The sequence below is a fragment of the Biomphalaria glabrata genome, chromosome 14, assembly GCF_947242115.1.
Source record: "Biomphalaria glabrata chromosome 14, xgBioGlab47.1, whole genome shotgun sequence".
In the NCBI taxonomy this organism is placed as follows: domain Eukaryota; kingdom Metazoa; phylum Mollusca; class Gastropoda; family Planorbidae; genus Biomphalaria; species Biomphalaria glabrata.
The window spans coordinates 23,995,739-24,017,593 of record NC_074724.1 but is presented as its reverse complement, the minus strand read 5'-3'; the positions used below and the strand labels follow the sequence as shown (position 1 = coordinate 24,017,593).

Sequence of the window (21,855 nt, the reverse complement as noted above, 5' to 3'; positions counted from 1 at the left end):
AGCGTCAAAGCATCATAGAGTTAATTGCCCATAAGTAATTGACAACCCGTTGTGTCTTGCAATACTGTTACGAAAAAAAGACCTAACATTTGGATTCTAAAGAAAAAACAATACTAGTGGTAAAAAATCATTTCCATATTCTAATAATAGCGACTAGAAAGGAAACGTATCCTAGATACCCGAGGAAACAAACTTCAAACAAATCTTACAGACGTACTTATTTCGTTTCGTTTCTGTTCTTGGTGTTGTTAAAACATAGCATGGACTAGTACATTCTTATAAAGAAACATGAAGTTGGATAAAGTAAGTCTAGTCAAATTAATTACTCAGCATTACCTCTGTACTTCTTTTGATATGTGTGCGAGTATTTGATTACCTTGTAAAGCTCTTTGAAGAAGATTATTATTTGCAAACTGCGGTGTAGGTCATTTGACCTTCTAAAGTAGTGGTCATAGATGCGAACATCACTTAATGGAGAGGATTGGTAGAAAGACTAGTACTTTATAATTCTTTAATTATGTGTGTTGGTCCACGCTACGAGTTTGTGTAATACAAACGTATTTTTCTTTCTCATTTGTCATGTATTTTTTTCATCGTATTTTAATATCTATTCTTTCACTATGGCACTTGATACATTATATATATATATATATATATATATATATATAGTTAAGTACAGTATCTACTCCTTGCACACACTGTGAAAAAAAACAGTATTATGTTGAAATACTTTTCTCAAACTGTAAGAGATGCACCCTCCTATGGATATCCAGGCAATTTCCAACCAAATTTGCGTTGTAGACCCATTATTTGAGGATGGCTGCCTGTCACACTGAGTCTCAAACGAGGCTGTGACGTGATTTTGTAATCACCTGATCATTTCGTGTTCTTTCCACGGAAAAGCTCTCGGTTTGAAAAGTGAAAAGTGAGTTACTACCTTGGTCCTAAGTGAGGAAGTGTCACGGCCTAGTTTTTATTATAGGCCTGATAACGCGAATGTCTCTGTGTGCTGAAGATACCTCTTCTGGTACTACTATAATGTTCTTCGTGTTCTTAGTTAAATACTTTCACTCGCGCACTAGATTTGCAGGTGTGTAAGAACACTGACCTACTGGACTCTCCGACCACAACATTTAGAATTATTAATAGACTCTAGGTTAGCTGACATGGATTTTATTCACATAATATATATATATGAAATATAATTCACAAAAGATATTGGCGACTTCAGCCATCACAAAATACATCCAAGGAAATGTGTCCTGAATACTAGTCAATTATAATAACTTTAATACTTGTACATTGCTCTACTGTAAAAGATATCCATAACACTCCTCTGTCTACAAGAGTCCAAGATCAACTGAGGTGTCCTCCTCATGGTCAGTTCCCGACCAGGAAAAATCTCGTGCAAACTGCACGGAATAGTTCAGTGACTACAAGTCACCAAATGTTGCAAGGGTTCTAAAACTGATATATGACAGGAAGGTCATATGTTAATGAACTCTATTGCATTGAGTAAAGTGTTATTTGAGCAATCTGAGCATTTAAAAATAAAAATGTACACTTTGGTTTCTTATAGTTATAATGTTTTTTGTTTGGTGTAATGCACAAATTGTAAGACAAATTTCCTTACGGATAATAAAGATTATTATTATTATTATTATTATTATTATTATTAAATATCATTATGAAATGTATTTGATGTTGAATTTTACAAATGATTCTGAAAGCTATTGTTTATACATTCATTGAGCCTTATAACTGGATCGCCCTTTGTATTATTGTATATTAATAAATGTATATTGTCTGCTGATCAGTGAGTCATTGAGTGATTTCTAATATCTGTTGTGCTACACAAGATATAAGCTCCACATGGCATTCGCGTCAGCAGAAGTAATGCAACAAATAGAAAACATGTTTATTAGCAAATAGAAAGGCACATTAATGAACAGCACACTCCTAAGCCTCAAAACATGTGTTACACTGCCTTGTCGTCTGGTATGCGCTCTAGATGGCTCCGGGTTAGAACCTTACCCTTATCCATTTCCCGCCTTCGAGCGGAAGGTTTAGGTTAGGATGTAAAAATGTTACATTTTGAAGAAACGTGAAAACACGTTAAAAAAAGGCGATGACTCTCTACAACTAGGAATAAAATGTAAAAAAAAAAAAAGATGGTTTGCGGAGCTCTCCCCTACCTTGCTAAGGACGAAACAAGTGTCAAATGTAATTGTATCTTATCCTTTGAAGGAACATCAGTAACGGATATGTGTGTTGGAAACAAGATCATTATGGTTCAAAGTGCGGTGGGGGAGGGCGGAGGGAGGTGTCATGAACGAAAGTTTGAGAAACACTGATAGACGCTAACTTAAATCTAAATTGATTTTTATGTTTCAGTTAGTAATATCAAGAAAGTAGTTACTTTGTTAGTGTGAGATTAATTAGACAAACTATTTACAGATGGACTGGAGATTCATTCTATCACATTTAATTGTGACTTGCCTAGGTAAGTTTGAAAACAAACTCACACCACGAGTAATTATTTATACATATATTCCATCAATAAGTATAGAGTAGAGTCATTATTGCGGAACAGTTTGCAGCTACTTTTAGTTTCAATTTTTTGCTCCGTAATGGTTAGACCTATGGAAAAACTAAAGTATCTAGGCATTGCCCATCCATTTTGTGATAAAAATAGACGTATTGTTTAGTTTTTCAACAGATATTTAAATTTTACATTCAAATCGACTGAGATATGGTCAGTCACAATTACGGAACAGGATTTTTTAAGAAGTCACAATTGCGGAACACGGTAAAAATGTCGGAACAAAGCCTATATAAAGCATACATTTATTAGTCTTATATAATACTTGAACTCCTTATCCTTTACATTAATTTTATCCTATTAAAGCTTAAGACAACACATTGTCACTTTTTAATCCTTTACCTCTTTAATTTAATTGACGTCACACTACCCTGATTTTCCTTACAAGATTTTACTTTCCACTATTCCGTAATTCTTTTTTGTTACATTAATATTATATAGGCATATATGATATTATTTGATATTATGATGTTTCCTCTTTTAGCTGGACGTCTGGTAATCATAAATTATATATTATAAGTAATATGTTTTTAATGTTTTTAAATTTATGTGTACTAATACAATTTCATATTTAAATTCCGATAATCTAAATCACTATGTAAATATTAAGCTAAATGCGCAGGTCAAATAAATGACATCTATAGTGTTCCACAATTGTGACTATCTATAAAGAGGTAAAAACTGGGTTAACACCTCCCAATTTTTTAAAAATTAAATTCCTGGTGGATGGCTACGACATGTTTTTTCACATCCATTTAGTAACCTAAAAATAGGTGTATCATGCAGGTGATGTGTCATTATCGTTTTTAAAAAGCCTTAAGCCCTGACCTATGCGGTTCTCCTGGTACGTGAAAAATAATGGACGATTCCACACCTGTCAACTTTAACCTGGAGTCAAAATTAATTTTCTGCTGTGAAAGGAAAACCCTTATATTGGAAATGTAGAGAAATGGACCATGCGCAGTACCGTTACAGTAGTTTAGCAGAAAATTTCAAAATAAAGTAGGTTTTAACTAATTTCGACGAGCTGTTCCGCAAACATGCCTGCTCCGCAATAATGACTCTACTATATATGATTTCCAGTCAACGTGAAGTTTATGAATAAGTCAGCCGGCAAACTATGGATGTCACGTGCTGTCTGTGACCCGAGAGAAGTGTAAATCTGTAAAAAAAAAAAAATACTGGGTCAAGAATACGAAAATTGTTAACATATTTATTTGTGGATTTTTATTTGGAACATTTTCACGTATTTTTGCGATAAACTAAACATTGTCAAGCATGCTCAATAGAACTTTCATGTTGGCAAGTAAATTAATACATAAGGTAAGAGGAAACGAAAAAGCTAATGAAATTTAATTTTGATGTGCTTAAAATAAAACTATCACTATCATAGAAATGTAAAAAAAGAAGCTTACCCATAACCGTATACACCAAAACCTAACTACTTTTTTTTTTTCGCTCCATATATGAAAATCTATAATTTAATAAACGTAGACTGGTTCCGATGTAAAACGAAATAATATTGGAAGCCAATTGGGATAATGTATTTAAGCAACAACACATTCACCTATTGTATGAATAGAGAATCATGGTTTTAGGGAATGGGAGGATGAGAAGGATGTTGTAAGTGTCAATGATGAATTCTGACAAAGTGATGTATCAAAATGTATTTTTTTCATAAAGTTTTTTTTTTCTGCATTTAGAACGTTGTCTGTCCATTCCCTGCTTTCCACAAGATAATGATTCGCTCCTATTAGATGGACAGTGTTACAAAATTTTTTACACGATGTTAAACTGGCAAGACTCACAGGTAAATGAATACTACCATCTATCTATCTATCTGTCTATCTATCTATCTATCTATCTATCTATCTATCTATCTATCTATCTATCTATCTATCTATCTATCTATCTATCTATCTATCTATCTATCTATCTATATCTATCTATTTATCTATCTATCTATCTATCTATCTATCTATCTATCTATCTATCTATCTATCTATCTATCTATCTATCTATCTGTCTGTCTGTCTGTCTGTCTGTCTGTCGGTCTGTCTGTCTCCGCCCCACCCCAAAGGTCATCCGTTGCCAGCTACGTTTCGCTATGTCAGTGAGGACCAAATTGCGGTTATTTGATAGTTTTAATTCATTATTTCTGTTATCCCTGCATGAAGGTATCACAAACACTTTAGTTACGATTAATTTCATTGCAAGTGTTCAAATACCAGTGTCAGAAAACGAAAAGCAATATTGCAATGTAATCTCATCCATATGCTCTACGTAATAAAACTATCAATATCTGCTTTTGACCTGAGTTGGACTATGATGGGAATAGAAATGGCAGGGCTACGTTTCGCGATAGACCCTGGCACCACACTGTGATGTACGGCCTACTATCTCATAATATTCAAACACGTTGAGTGGCACTGTACACACATGTTTTAACCATGAATCATGTAACCAGCATCATGTCTTTTTACCTGAATGGCCCTTTAAAAAACTACCGACTCATAGGACCTGACTATGAGTTGGCATTAAAACTCAAACATTCCCTATTATCGTTCTTTAATTATTCACAGCGTTAATGCTATCATAGTGTATTTAAGGTATTCTAACCCGGTGGACATTCTAAAAGAGAATTGATGTGTGACGTTTTTGATTAAAAGAAATTCCTGTGTAAAAAGAAAATCAATTTCATGAACATGTTTCAAATGCTTAATAAATATGTTTGAATCATTTATACAACTGTTCAAACTTTTTTCCCAGATGGAGTGTTTCAAAAATTTTTTCAGAGGGATTCTAGCGGAACCGAGGACGAATGATGAAATTGACAAGCTATGGAATTTACTAAAATCCAAAAGTATCAACACAGGTTAATTATGATTTAATTATTTTCACGTTGTAAGATTTATTTCAATAAAATAAACGTCTACTTTAATCAAGCAACTATCTAGCATTTCGAACTCTAGGCTTAATTTATTTGTTTAGCCAAAGTATTCTTTATGCTAAGGTAACAGATCACCGTCGTATCATATCTCTGCATCAGCGTACTCTGCCACTAACATTCACTTTGTAGGGGTTGCGTTTTGGGAGGTTGTGAAGGTCGTTGTTTAGGGGTTGAATCGCTGGCGAGCAATCTCAAGCCCTAGTTCATTTGTTGTTAACAGAACTAGATTAAAGATTCTGCTTTTACTTTAAACACAGCAAACTAGCACATCTAACCTCCGCACTCCAAATCACTCAAACAACTGCTGACATGTCACACACACTCTCACTATCTAAACAAATCACTTCACCCAACCTGTATACCTTTACTTCTGCAATCGTTAACGCAACATGATCAAAAGCTCACCTCCTCGTGATAGCCATGGTCAACTCCTCAGGCTGTTACCTGGGGTAAACTAAGACTCTATATATAGTCCTTCCTTTATACTATACAAGTAAGGTTTGTGACAACTTAATTAAGCAATGCTGTTCTGATGCATTCGTTGATTAATAAAAAGGTTTACTGATATCTGCAAGTACGATGTGTCTTGACTGAATGGCATAATCCAGATGATTACCTAGCAAACGGGCTTGAGTTCGAATCGAAACTCGAGCTGATTTGCGATTGCTTAGCGTCTATAGGCAGCACGGAAACCTTCTCCAAGATACACCCCCTCACCCCTACTTGTCCACGAAAGAGATTGGACCAAAGCGCACTAAGCATACTATAATGTTTTTTAAAGTAACTTCTGTATTATATAAGATAATATGAGCTATAGAAGAGTAATATTTTTTAAAAATATAATTCATTTCAGGTACTTCTTTCGTGTAGAGGTTTAATAAGATTATATTTAGCTAGAGTTTTTTTTTTAGTTATCTTTACTATGTTTGTGCTTGTGATGTGAAGTCAGTGTGTGAATATTGGTGCCCATGTATTGATGTTGTGATGTCTTTTTTTAGTGGATATTGAAGATGTGATGTGTTGATGATTTTTTCCTTTTGATACCTTTTAATAACTGGGTATGGTAATTTATCGTTATCAGTATTGCGGTTGAGAAGCATCACCGACCTTTCGACAGCAATGCTGAGTCGGATAGATGCCCATTTGGCATGGAGGATGACAGCATATTAAAGGCAATCTTTTCGTGTGAACTTTAACAAAGGGCTAAACAGTTATTTCACTACCTCTGACATAGAAGAGGGCAGCTGGCAGCAGATTGCCTCTGAAAAAGACAGCTGGAGAGCTCTCACTAAGGTCGCGGGACAAACATATGAGACTCAAAGAAGGTCGCTTGCAGAGGACAGAGGCAGACGATGAAAAGACTTGACTCGTCTGTCATTAGATGTGTAACAATGTGCAGGTCGCAACTTGATTTACGTGTTCTTTCCAATACTGAACTCATCATTAGTCTTCAGACTCGAAGACAATGCGTACAATTTATTGTTTCAATCTGTAACTTTCTAGTATATATACTAGGAGTGTTTAGTGCTTGTAGTTTAAGTAAATGTTTTAAGCAGTTACTACTTTAACCTAAAAAGTGAAGTTCCACTTACATATGTCTAATATTTAAAGCATAGAAATCGAAAGCGGTTGACCAATCTTGATAAAACTTGGTAGGCCTATAAATGTTCCTTAGATTATGGCAGACCAAAGTGTATGTTCAATGCCCCTCCCCCAACCGGGCTGGAGGTGGGGGCTAAAGATAAAAGAAAAAAAAATATATATATAAATAAATAAATAAATAAATAAATATATAAATATATATATATATATATATGTATTATAATAATAATAATAAAAATAATAATAATAATAATTTTATTTATAAAGAGCTGTTAACAAACAAAATGTAGGCTCAAGGCGCTGTAATAATTTTACAAAAAGAGACATGACAACTGATATCAGAAACTAATCTAAAAAAGTTTTAAACAAGTAGGTCTTAATGTTCTTCTTAAAAGTGGTATAGCATGTTGTCTGTCTGAGATCAATGGGGAGTGAGTTCCAAACCTTTGGTCCGTGCACTGAAAAAGCCCGCAGACCGTAGCTTTATATATAGGTATATATATATATATATATATATTTGGGCGTAGCCGGGGGGGGGGGGGAAACGGAATTAAGTGACTGATTTTTGCTTTCATTTTGTTTACTTTATCTGAGATTTTAATATTAAATTATCACTTACCACAGCACAGCCGATGGGGGTTTTGAGTTAAAAGGGGTTTTGAGTTTAGAACCCCCTACAAGGGGCTTTAAGTTTTAAGTTTTTAACCCCCTACCAGAGGTTTTTGCAGTTAAATCCACCTCTTCTATAAAACAAAACAAAACAAGATTACAAAGCGAGTTTGTGTTGCCACACAAACTCAGAGGCGGCCCCCGTGGGAGACGGATCACTGTCGGATCCGCATATTCGCTGGTCGACTGAGGATGGCATCGAGCAGGGTATGAAACCGAGACCGTAGAAATAATCAGTTCTGCGCGCTATCCGCACGACCAGGCATTGCTCTTAATCTAATGACAAACTGGTTACAAACTAATAGCCTACTATTGATAATATACCTACACATTACGGAATGACAACTAGTGATGGGCAAAAGTTAACTAAAAAGTTGCTAACTTTTAGTTTAACTAAAAAAAATTAGTTAAGGCCAAAGTTTAATTAAAAAAAATAGTTTAGTTAAAATCCTAGTTTAATTAATTTTTTTTAGTTACAAACTAAAAAGTTTAATTACAAATTCTACAAACTTTTTTAACATACATACGGTCATACCAATAAATATTTAGATATATGTAATTCGGAGAATATATATAATGAAGAATAGAGAGGAGAATAAACTAGAGGGTGCACAGGTCACTAGAAAGCCTTTTGACCTTTACCCTATAATGGCCGCTATTCCCGCCTTTTAAAAAAAATACACGTGTTCATTATATTTCTAGCAAGTTTCGCTGCTGATAAATCCTGATAATTCCTTGCTTCTATAGATCTACATTTTGCTCGTTTTTATTAAACACCAGTGTGTTCCTGTATAGCTGCAGGCAAAGAATTTTGCTTTACTATATAGATCTAAAAGAAATGTCGACTCTTTTTATTTTAAAACTTTTTACTAGATAGATCTAAAGTTAAAGTAGTCTTAGATCTAAATGTAAATTTAAAATTATAAGTCAATATTATAAATCTATTAGTTTAGAGATTCTACTATTCTAAAATTAGAGTCTAGATTTAATCTAGATATATCTAGAAAATTCTAGATGACTTATTAGATTATTAAATTAACTAAATCTAGACTAGATCAACATCTACTTCTATTATAATTATACTTATATCTACTATCTTAGCAGGAGTATCTAGATCTATTAGATCTAGATCTAGTATTATCTACTATCTATATTATATTATAGATCTAAATACCCATATCTTGTTATAATCATAATTATAATAATCTAAAATCTCTAGATAGATCTAGAGTTACTAAGATATCTACTAGACTCTATTTAGATCTAGTAGTAGTAGTAGTAACTAGTATTTCTTATATTATTTTTAGATTAAAATATTAATTATTTGATCTTGGTCTAGTAGCTAGATCTAGATTATATTTCTGATCATTTCGTTTGTAGAAGATATTAGATCCAGAATATTCTAGAATCTAGAGTTAGTTAGCGAGTCAACATGCAGTTTTATCATTACTTCTAAAAAGGTAACTTATATTAGAACTTGGACAATTACTTCTAATTTCTTGCTATAATAGTATCATTCTAGTCTAATCTAGTGATTCTATTAAGATCTACATCTATCCCATAAAGACATTTAAATCTTTTTTTCATGTGCACAAATAAATGTTTATTACATTTTGCCAAAGAGATTGGTTGTTGTTTATATTTTTAATTTTTGGCTGTTTCATCCTTAAAAAAGGTCAAAATAGTTAGTAAAAGTTTAACTAATGCTTTATAATTTAGTTTAACTAATTTTTTCAATTTGTGATTAACTAAAAGTTTAATTACTTTTTTTTAGTTCAAACTTAGTTTTAGTTTAACTAAAAAAAATTAGTTTAGTTCCCATCACTAATGACAACTAGCGGATATGTACAATATGTCAGAAGAGCGATTTTAGATAATCTTTTAGTATTGAAAATTTTCATTTAGGCCTAAATGGAACTAGAATGAGGATGTAGATCTACCTAAATTAAACTAATAATTCAGCACTCTCAATATTTATATCTACTAGATCTAGGTCTAAAATATATATTTGGGATAATGCAGATGTAATTTAGATAAGATTTATAAAAAAAAACCCACTAGATAATCAATTAATAGACTAATTGCAAAACCTAAATATTAAAATAGTAGATTAGTTTTAGTATTTTATAACATTGCAATATTGACATATTGACAATCTAGACTTTAGAAAAAAAATCTACACTTTAAGCCTAGAAATTAAAATTATAGATCTTGATCTAGTCTAAATCATGGCTGTCTGGTAGTGCGGTTTGCACTAGTGTCGTTTGGATTAATCGATGGTCCCAGGTTCAAACCCTGCCCGCTCCCATCCCCCGTCGTCCTACGGGAGGTTGGGACTACAACTTTGAAGAAACATCCGAAACATGTAAAACAACAAACATTCTAAACTAGACCAATAAATTCTAGATCTAGATTCTATAATGATTTTAATTAGAACTTAAATCTAAATCTAGTTCTAAAAATCTCGCTCTAGTGTTAGAAAAAAAATCTAGATCTAGTGTAAAAAATCTAGCTCTAGTGTAAAAAAAAATCTAGATTTAGTCTAAAAAATCTAGATTAGATCTAAATCTATTATGTCTTTTTAAAATGCGAGTCACATTACGATTTTAATAAACATTACTATACCGAGTTGTTTTAGCATTTAAAGAATTTATTCCATATGACGTCAAAGGAAAAAAATCCACTACGTCACACGGTCTAGTTAGACTAAAACATATCATCTATACGAGCAGCTTGTTGAGGTTTCATAGACATTGGTGCACCGAGTGAGTTCTTTTAGCATTTCATTTAAAGAATTAACTTCATATGACGTCAAAGGAAAAAAATTCCATTACGTCACACGTCCTAGTTAGACTAACAAATGTCATCTATACGAGCAGCTTCTCGAGGGATCATAGCATTTCATTTGATGGGCTAGTTAGACTTAATATATATATATTAATATATATATAAAAGGATTAAAGACGCTTTTTTTTGTTTTGTCTGTCAGTTTGTCTGTCCGTTATGTTAATAGCGAGAAAAAAAAAGACTAAAAGCTATTGAAAATCTGATTAAAATTAATTTCCCTTCCGAAACATCGCATTAGTTTTAAGTTTCTGTTATAGATTGTTCCGGATGTTTATATATTTATAGTGAGAAAAAAAAAAGAATTCCAGACTAATCAAATGCCGTTAATTAAATTTCTGGGATGGTCAGTTATGAAAATTAGATGTACCATACCCTTATGGAGATTTTATCAAACCATTCTTTGGTGTTAGGAAGTTTTTTTCCTTAAAAATCAGAGCATAATATTAACGATAATTAGATTTTTTAACGTTTTAGATAGAAAGTTAAATGTAGTGTAAGAGAGAAGTGTTACATAAATAAACTTAAACTATTTTTCATAAAAAATCCGGAACAACCAATTTTCGTAAATGAGAAAATTATTTGTTTTATTTATTAGAAGAAGGATTTCAAACATTTATTAGCGTTATTAGATTTTTCATATAAAATTCGGATCATTTTTGGCGACGATTTGTAAGAAAATTAAGGTAATGTAGGTCGATTTCTTTTTCGAAACAAAATCCGGAACATTCTTTACCGATTTAACAACTTTTATTATGTTTCGGCAAGAAAATTAACTGTAAAATAAGCCTAAAAATTTATTTTCAATAATCGTTTCTAGTAAATTACTTTCTTATTTTAAAATCCTGAATAACCTATTGTCGATATTTTTGAAACAAATATAATTATTTGACATAAATTTGTTTTTTATAAAACAATATCCGGAACAACTTTATAGTTAATGAAATATAAATCAGTATAGATATTTTTATTTAGAATTCCTATGCTATTTACATAAAAAAAAAACTGAACAATATATTAAAGATCATGTGTTTCTTGCAACGTTTAAGCATGGAAATAAAATCTACTATATACTTTAAACTATTGCAATATTTCTGAATGAAAAATTAAAGGTTAAATCAGATTTACAATAATCTCTAGTGTTACTTGTTAATCTAATCGTGACGGACAGACCGACCAACAGACAAAACGCACAACAATAAGCTTCTTTTATTCGGATGGGGGCACTAAACAAAAAAATAAATAAAATCTGATTTTTTAAAAAAGTTTAAGGAATTGGTTTAGCACCCGTTCATGTTGCGACGTTTCGCTACTGCACGAAAGTCGCTGCATAAAAAGTCCTTTTTAAAAAATGTGCATGATATTTACATACAAAGTGCATTATTAGCCTTTATAAACAAACAGAAACAGAAATGTTTTCTTTTAATTTTAGCAGCTAGTTAACCAGAAAAAACATCTTTAAGTATTATTTATATTTGTTGTAAACATTTCCTGTACATTCTATAAATATATTTGACTTAGTGATACTGAAAATACACAAACGTTATTAATCTTTGTTAGCATATTGTAACATTGCCTCCCTTACATTTACGTAATTGTTTTAGAATTGGTGTATTTTTATGAAAAAAATCGCTTGCATAATTAATTTTATAAATTAAACGGTTTGCTTTTAGAAAACCAAAAGTAGCCTTTGCACCTAAACTTTTCAAGCCGGATTTAATGATGAAATAATATTTTTCATATCTCTTCTAGTTTTCGAGATCTGAGACGCACAGACGGACAGACGGACAGACAGACGGACATTTTGCACAAAACTAATAGTGGCTTTTTCACCTTACGGGGGCCGCTAAAAATGCAAACAACAAGCCCCAAATTCCAACAGCACAGTTAAGGAAGATTTTGATTTAAAACCCCCTCCAAAATTTACGATAAACCCCCTCTTCAATATTAAAAAAAAAAAGCAAATTACACACTCATAATTCTATGAGCGTAGACAAAGGGGTTTTGAGTTTAAATCCCCCTCCTCCAGATGACTTTTTCTTTAAAGTTTAAAACCCCTCCAGATGGTTTTGAATTTAAAATTCCCCTACAGAGCGTTTAGAGTTGAAAACCTCTCTCTTCAATATTGTTACGAATCTCACTATCCAGGCTCTCTGCAAACTGCACCATACACCACCAACTTAAAGAACTTGACAAGTCAGGGCTCCAAAATAACGTAAAGGTTTAATGTCCATAAATAACAGCCAATACTGTACAATTGGCAGCACGTAGAACAGTACAAATAGCTCTGCGATAACAAATATCTCTCCGATAACACCATTCCGCCGTATCAAGTCTTGCACTGGTCTCTCCGTCTCGTTCCGGGCTTGCACTGGGTTCAACAGTTCGGGACTGACTTCACACACTTGGGCTCGTTGTTTCGGACTCGATCACAGACCAAGATCAAGACGCCGTTCGTCTCAACTGTACTTGACAGTACTCCGCACTGAACCGTCGTAATGCTCCGTACAGGACCACACCGTTGAACTGTGCTGTAGTCGACCGTGTTCTGAACTCCTGTCGTAAACCCGCTTTCTGAACCGTCTTGACTGCGTCGCCTCCGCTCTTATATAGGGTCCCTACTGGCCTTCTCGAACCGGACAGAACGCCGCTCGACGTTTCTAGGTGGTCAGATGACTACAACTCTCGTGACGCTCCTGAGCTCTGTTCACGACGTCGAACCTTCCCGGACCGCCGTCGATCCTTCCCGAACCGCCGTGTTGACACTTGTCTCGGCTGACCGTCGTAACTCGTCACGGTTGACCGCTCCTCTAGCGCTGGCCTAGGGCGATTTGCGTCGGCTGACTACACACACACCACTACCCCTCTCTGTGCCACCACCAAGTTTATAACAATATTATTTTAAAGCAAACTACAGTCACCAAATTCTATGATCGTAGCTAAATGGGGTTTTGAATTTAAAAAAAAAAAAAAAAAAAAACACCCTCAACAGAGGGTCTAAGTCAATAAGAATAGCACATTAGGTTTTTGAAATAAAACTTTTTAATAGCAAGATAATGCACTGTAGATACCTCAGAATATGCATTTTAATATCTTTCAATACCAGAAATAGTGCTCGGCGGCGGGGCTTGGCCCCGCGTTGGGGAGCGCTGCGAGCTCCCCCGACCCCCTTGCTAGCAAGGGCGGGGAGTCTACAAGTTTTTTACTAATTTCAGGAAGAATCTATTCTAGGGCACTGTTACGTTTTCATGTTGGATGAGACTCTTTAGACATGAAAACGACAAATCACAGTTTATAAATACTTTAATCTTTATTAATACTGAAAACACTTTCTTGTTCATATTCCTCCATTTTGGTTCTTCTCTCCTTTCAACACGCAATCGCACCATTTCACATTCACACTAAGATGCGCACGTAACACCCCCCCCTGTTTAACAAGTTCGATGCACATCGAACGTCCAAAATACAAATCACTGAATATATTATCAGACTATTCCAAGTTAAAACAAATCGGTAACATATAAAACCATAATGTAATAATTACACAAAATCAAACACAATGTCATGTTAATACCAATACAATTCCAACATGGGAATAACAATTATATTCATCACAATAATAACTGTTATTATGAGCAATTGAAAACACTTCTGTTAACATATATCTATAAGTAATCATATTTCTATTAATACAACTCCCCACTCATAATTTTATGCCTGTACAAACACCATCATTCCAGTCGCAATCGAATGGTTAACAAACAAGGTCTATCTTGCTCCATGTATATTGTAGCCTCAACAACATGACCCAGTTTATAACTAACAACACTCCTCATAGGCTACCATAGATTTAATCCAATGCTATTTACGTCTTAGTATCATCAGGCCTATATAATAATTCCAGTCTTGACGTTTCTTTTTATGTATTTCTACCACATCATTTCAATAATTTTCTTACAAATGTAATTTTAATAGAATAATTATAATCCAACAGAACCACACATAATTAAATACATTGTGCAACATCTACGTATCTACTTTCCAGTATTTATACTCTTTTACATTTCCTATGTAGCCTTTACAAACTTCTATAATGTAGTATCCTTAACCTATATGTATATGTAACAACAATATTTACTTCATTACACATATACTTATTCATTGTAGAATAGAACAATAATTAGTGTCCATCAGTCCTACCTTTTCTAATCATATCTATATAATTCTAACATTATTGACATGCCATCCTTTCCGCTTCCCTCCTTTGCAATGATGTCCCATTGTGATCCTACTACCGAATGATCTAGCTGTACTGTTTTCTAGGCTGCTAATATCCCTCTCTTTTCTCGTATACGCCTCTCCACTATTGTACCTTGATTCCTTAATTCTAATTAACTGTTGACACTGTCTTCTAATATGCCCCCTTCTCCCACAATTAAAGCATAAGATATATGGACTTGTACGTCTATATGTGGGTTTAAATCGCTTTCCCTGTACCCCTGATTGCCTTACTTTACTTTGATTTGGACCCATTCCTATTGCATTGTTTTCTACCTTATCTGTTAATTCTTTCTTCTCGTGCTCTCTGCTACCCATGTCATCTGATGTATGAGATCTTATGTCTTCTTCCACATCCCCATTTCTACCTCGCGTAGACTTTATCCCATAATATTTCTTCCAATTCTCAATCTCCCTTACTGAACATATTTTCACCCCATGGATATTCCCAATAATTAAATCTATCTCACCCTGATCTACAACACAAGCTTCCACTGTCCCCTTAACATACGGTGTGTCTATACTAACTTTAGCAATCGGTAATTGTACAATATTCCCATTAAACATAACACACTTCCTAGATTCGCCTGTATATTCATGGTCTTCCACTAAATTCTTATTCACTCCAATAATAGTGCTCCCAGTATCCCTGATGGTCTTGGCTGCCTTGTTCCCTACGAATGTCTGAAAAATCTCCAATGTTCCAGTATCAGATGACAATGATAAGCCTTGCTCTATTCTACCTTTCTCCCAGTCCTTTCTTTCCTGTCTGTTTCCTTGATATCTTCCGTTGCGGCTATCATTTTGTCTTTCATATGTACCACTTCTATACTGTCTATCCTGTGTCTCCCTTGTTCTGTGAGAGTTATTCTGTGTCTCACATGTTCTGTTAAAGGCAACTATTTCTTCTATATCACTGCCTCTAGATAATTTCTTCTCGGGATGAGCCACTTTATAAGCCCTTATCAGTCTTACTATGTCTTCTATGGATTTCGGTTTCCTCTCCAACAGAAATATTTTTAATTCCTCCTGACACTCGTACATCACTTTGTCCAGCATGAGAAATGTCTTAAGACTGTCAAAGGTTTTTTCTACCTCAGCAGTTTCTATCCAGTTATCGAAATGGCTGCTCATTTTGTCCAAGAAGGTCTGCGGGTCATCCTCTGGTTCTATCTCACAATTAACAAACTGTTGGCGATAGAAAGCTTCTGTTTTCCCGAAAGTTCGAAGTAGTTGTTCTTTCACAATGCTGTAGTTACTCTGGTTCATACATATTTTTGAAGGCACCTCCGCTGTAAATGATCTCGACAATAAGAATGTCCATTTGTCTTCAGGGTACTCCAATTCTCTCATTTCTATTTCGAACTTCTTCAAAAAAATGTCTATGTCCATTTTGTCTTCGTTGAATATCAAACCTTTATACTTTGCCAGTTTATTCCCTGTAGAGTCACTCTTTCTTTTATCATTCTCTTTTCCTTGGTCTGTTTTTAACTTTTTCTCTGCTGTCTCTTTTTCAAACGCTAATCTTTCTCTTTCAATGGCGACTAATTCGTTTTTCTTCTCCTTTTCAATGGCTATCTTTTCTCTTTCTCTTTTGTCCTCCTTGTCTAATCTTTCCTTTTCTTTTTCTCTTTCTCTTTTGTCCTCCATGTCTAATCTCTCCTTTTCTTTTTCTCTTTCCATCGCTAATCTCTCCCTCTCCATCAACCTTTCTTGTACGTACTTTCTTAGTTCTGCCCCTTCCAGCTCCAACAACCTTCCCTCTTCTTTCAACGCTGCTACCTCAGCCTTGTCCGCCATTTTCTATTAATATTAATCAAATTGAATAAAATCCTGTCACTAGATCTAGACTATATAATATGATATCTCTACTGTCTGTTGACAGGAGATCAACTGTGTATCAAGGACTACGTAGGTTTTACCTTTGCGTTGGGCGCCACTTGTTACGTTTTCATGTTGGATGAGACTCTTTAGACATGAAAACGACAAATCACAGTTTATAAATACTTTAATCTTTATTAATACTGAAAACACTTTCTTGTTCATATTCCTCCATTTTGGTTCTTCTCTCCTTTCAACACGCAATCGCACCATTTCACATTCACACTAAGATGGGCACGTAACAGGCACATTAAACGTCTTCCCAAAGGGTCAGAATGTAATAAAGATTAATGATGGACACACACACACATATATATATATATAATTTTTTTCCGCAAGGGTGGGGGCGGATGGAATCCTATAATACTATAATAACACGTGCGCCATTGTTTATTAATTAATAACTCTTGTCAACTCTCTCTTTTTGAAAATAACATTTTTAATCTAAATAGGCCATATAGACAACGGTTTTGTCTGCACGAGGTGCGCGAAAAAAATGTACATTGCAAATGGGTCTTATAACTCATGTCAAGCGCTGTACTGATCTCTTATCTTCGGAATCGAAGACATTTTCATTATAATTATTTTTAGACCATTTGATATAGCGTTTTTTTTTACGTCATTTGAAATTATTTAATTAATTGAAATGGTACAAGAACGCGTGTTAAAATGTGTATTAAACCTCGTCATCTTTTTCATATTTAAAAAGACATTTTCTAGTCTAAATAAGCCGTTTTATATAGTGAAAATGTTTTTCCTTAGAGAGTTTATTCGGAATATTTCTTATGTATCGTCAGTTACAGGTACCAGATTTTACTTCAAAACTGCAAGCTCCAGTTAGAGCAGTTGGCATGGAAATCAGTGCTGAAAAAACTAAAATTTAGTTTGTGGTGGAGATAGCACGAGATGTTGCATACAGTGGTTGGGCCAAACATTAGAAGAAGTTAACTTTTTAAATACCTATTGTCAAACAAAACAAGAGAAAAAGATCAATAAAGTAGTAATTACTACAGAAAAACGCTAGTATAAGATAATAGAAAAAAAGACAAATGACTGTTCACTTTTACAAGTCATCATTCTAACTGGCTAAAACGAAAAAAAAACTTAATCCTCTGAAAAGACGAAAACTGACCTGGTTTGGTCATATCGTAAGACATGACTTAATATCAAAAGTCATTCTTCAAGGTACAATGGAAGGAGTTCGAAATAAGGGACATAAAAAAAAAGCTGGCTGGATAACATTAAAAAAGAATTGACCCGCCTCTCTCATGATATCCTGCTAAAAACAGCTGCTGACCGAAAAAAAGTGAAGGGATTTGGTTACGCAAACTGTCACAGCAGACATACGACAAAATTCAAAAGATAGATAATGACACGGTGATACTGATTGTCATTTGAGGGCAACCTCTGAGTTTGTGTGATAACACAAACTTTATTTTTAATCGTTTATAAACTTATATTCATGTCAAGCAAAAAAAAAAAAAAAAAAGACATTGCTTTATCACCAGTTAGTAGTGTACTTAGCTTTTATCTTTGATTTAGATTAACTATTAACTAGGCTAGCAGATCTAGAGATATTCTTATATAGGCTTGAAATTATTATCTGAATTATCATTAAGTTTTAATGTATTTTTAGTGCAAGAAAATTAAATTTTTATTTGTTTCGATGGCCATGGAAACAGATAAATATGCTTTACTCGTCGTCATAGATGTATGTTACAGATATTTAAAAAAAATATTACTAATAAAAATTATATTTGTTGTACAGCATGGATAGGAGCCAATGACATCAATAAGGAAAGTAACTTCATCTGGTCATCTGATAACAGTTCCTTTCTGAATAGCACTTGGATGTTGTCTCAGCCAGATGACAGTGGTAAAAATGAAGACTGCGTGGAGATTAGGACCGACAGAGAATCCAAATACACAAATGACAACCAGTGTACAGTGCGTTCCCATCACCTGTGTCAAATAGGTAACAATTTGATCGCTGTTCCCATCACCTGTGTCAAATAGGTAACAATTTGATCGCTGTTCCCATCACCTGTGTCAAATAGGTAACAATTTGATCGCTGTTCCCATCACCTGTGTCAAATAGGTAACAATTTGATCGCTGTTCCCATCACCTGTGTCAAATAGGTAACAATTTGATCGCTGTTCCCATCACCTGTGTCAAATAGGTAACAATTTGATCGCTGTTCCCATCACCTGTGTCAAATAGGTAACAATTTGATCGCTGTTCAAGGAACTTAGATGATAGAATAATATGAAAGAAAGCAAAAAAATGGAGAGAGACTTGAGAGACTTGAAACAATAATTTAATAATAAAAATCATAATAATACAACTAAAAATAATATCAAAATGGCGATAGGGGAAATTTATCATGATGGCATGTCAGTTAAAGTACAGTCTATCGTTCCTTTCTTCAGCTGCGTTACTAGGGTCGGTGTATTTCGGTGCGGTTCCAATAAACAATATCATTAGTTTGTTCTTTTTGTTTAACCAATACAGTGAGCAGAAAACCTATTTTAATTGATTGTTACACAAATGTAAAATGATTGTCAATTCTGTTATAAAATCCCATTATTTATGACATTTATTCAATAATAATTTCATATTTTACTGTGCACGTTTATTAACATTAGAAACAGGCTTAACATCACCTGAGCATTTTTCATTTGTTAGAGAATTAGAAGGCAAGGGTATAACTTTTGATGTGTTCTGCAGACTTAAACTACCATCTAAACCAGTGGTTCTCATCCTTTTTAGTTCCGCGAACCCTAACATATAATTTTCTACTACACTGCGACTCCCAACCGTAATTTTTTTTTCTTTAATGATAACAATTTTTATGCTCATAATACAATTTGTAAAAGGTTATTATTCAGAATTACATTTTTAGCGGCCCCCGTAAGGGGAAAAGCCGCTATTAGGTTTGTGCAAAATGTCGGTCTGTCCGTCTGTCACACTCAGACCTCGAAAACTAGAAGAGAATGGAAAAATATTATTTTAAAGTATTACGGAGTGGGACGTTTCGGTATTGAAATATTTTTTTAGGAATTTGAGCGCACTATTCATACAAGTAAAAAAAAGTCGCTCAAATAAAGTTTAGTAAAGAAAGAGGCAGCATTATACGAGGGATGTTTCAGATACATATAGCGCACGTATGTCTCAAGATAATATTCTTGTTAAGTAAGATGCCTTGCCGCGAATTTTTAGTTTTTGTCACACAAAGGTCATCGATTTAGCTTTGTTAAACACTTCATATAATTCTGACTATTCGAGACGAATCGCGTAGGCGGAGAAATTTTAAACCAATATAGTTGCTAACGCTTCTTGCGAAAACGGTAGACATCTTAAAAGGTCCTTAATAGAAGATAATGTCCTTAACATAAAATATTTTAAGTTTTCAAACATTGATAATAATGTCAGTTTACTCGATTGATATTCAAACGCTGATTGATAAATTCGAAATTCAAGGTGCATAAATTAATTAATTAAACCATTTTATAACTCAAAACAGATTTCTCGCAACCTCCTGGCGATTTAAAAGGAGCTCCTGGAAATCTACCGAAATCGCAAAATATACGAAAAAGTTCTTAAAAGATACGAAATATATATAATACACGAAAATTGTCATTTTAGGTGTCATTCACTATGGAAAACGCCAATCTTAGGCGCGACATTATGCATCAGCCGTAATTGTATAATCTGGTGAAAGAAGCTTCTCGCGCCTCAAATAATGAAGAATTACTAGAAGTCAACAATTCTCAAAGATAGATTGAAACATTTGGTAATTTTTGCTATTGAGCGTGATCTATGTAGGAAACAGAATTATTATGATATTACGATATAATGTATGACTTCGCTACACGCAAGGCTCGTAAAGTATTTCTGTACGTAGTAAAGAATGAATTAAATGCATAGACGAATTTATTTTCTAATACAAACTCTTAAATTTCACTTATTATCCGCTTCCCTACCCAAACTTGGCCCCGCGAAATCCGTTTCGCATAGGGTACCACAATAGTTAAGTCCGGCCCTGCTATTTACATATAGTAGATTATTTAGATTATTTCCTAGTCCAAACCTCCCGCAGGACAAAGGTGGATGGGAGCGGGCAGGGTTTGATACATTTAAACGACAGTCAAGCGCGCAGCCAGTCATCCGTAGTGTAAATACTACTCTTGTTTTCTCGTGGACAGAAATACTTCTTACTACTCGACAAACTCTTGAGGGAAGAAGAGAATTATATATATATAGATACTTTCACGTGTAACATGTTTTTAGACAATTATTTATTTTTGTCAACAGCTATTACTAATACCGACTATAGACTCTACGTGGCCGCCATACCTGGACAGTCTAACTTAAAACATGGGCTACTTCAAGTGACATCTAACTCCACTGATGTCATCCATGTCAGGTGCAAAGTCCAATACACCCAAAACGTTGAGAATATAACGATCTTGTTTCTCCTTCCAGGAACAGCTGCCAACTTTAATTTAGAGAAAAATGTTTTTCTAGCATCAACAGGTAACTGATTGTTAGTTTTGGAACTTTATAAGTGTAAGACCGAAAGAAAACAATCAACCATTGTGAACTTTCGTATAAATAGTATTGAAAAGAAAAAAACATTATAAAACCAGAGAGGTAGTTTAGCCTCTAAACATCTAAATGATAATTCCATTTTGTATGCACTCAGTGTAAATGAGATCAGCACTTTAAGGGTTAATGGTCAATATGTTTATTTTGTTAACAAACCCGCAGATGTGTATTCTCGGTACGTCGAGGTCAACTCAAGTCAACCAGTAACCATAGTTTTGTATATAAAGGACCAATCATGGATCAGTTCAACTTTAGTGTATCCTGTGAGGATGTACTCACAAGAATCAATGTCAACATCTTATCATCTCCAAGCACCATCTTCTCATTTAAAAAGTAACAGATTGTTGTAGTCTATCGTTGATCTTTTTTAAATCTTTTTTTTTTATTTCCACAAAAGAAAATTTTACCTAAAGGTCAATC

At 34.0% G+C, this 21,855-nt stretch overlaps 1 protein-coding gene across 1 annotated transcript; it reads left to right on the top strand.

Annotated features, from left to right (window-relative positions):
* Window positions 1-212: 212 nt before the first annotated feature.
* Window positions 213-21,785, top strand: LOC129922703 (C-type lectin lectoxin-Lio2-like). The gene is made up of 7 exons (XM_056009637.1): window positions 213-303; window positions 2,395-2,503; window positions 4,306-4,412; window positions 5,372-5,477; window positions 18,595-18,801; window positions 21,142-21,363; window positions 21,598-21,785. The coding sequence occupies exons 2-7, from the start codon at window positions 2,458-2,460 to the stop codon at window positions 21,783-21,785; spliced, it is 876 nt and encodes a 291-aa protein (XP_055865612.1). The 5' UTR covers window positions 213-303; window positions 2,395-2,457.
* The last annotated feature ends 70 nt before the right edge of the window (window positions 21,786-21,855 follow it).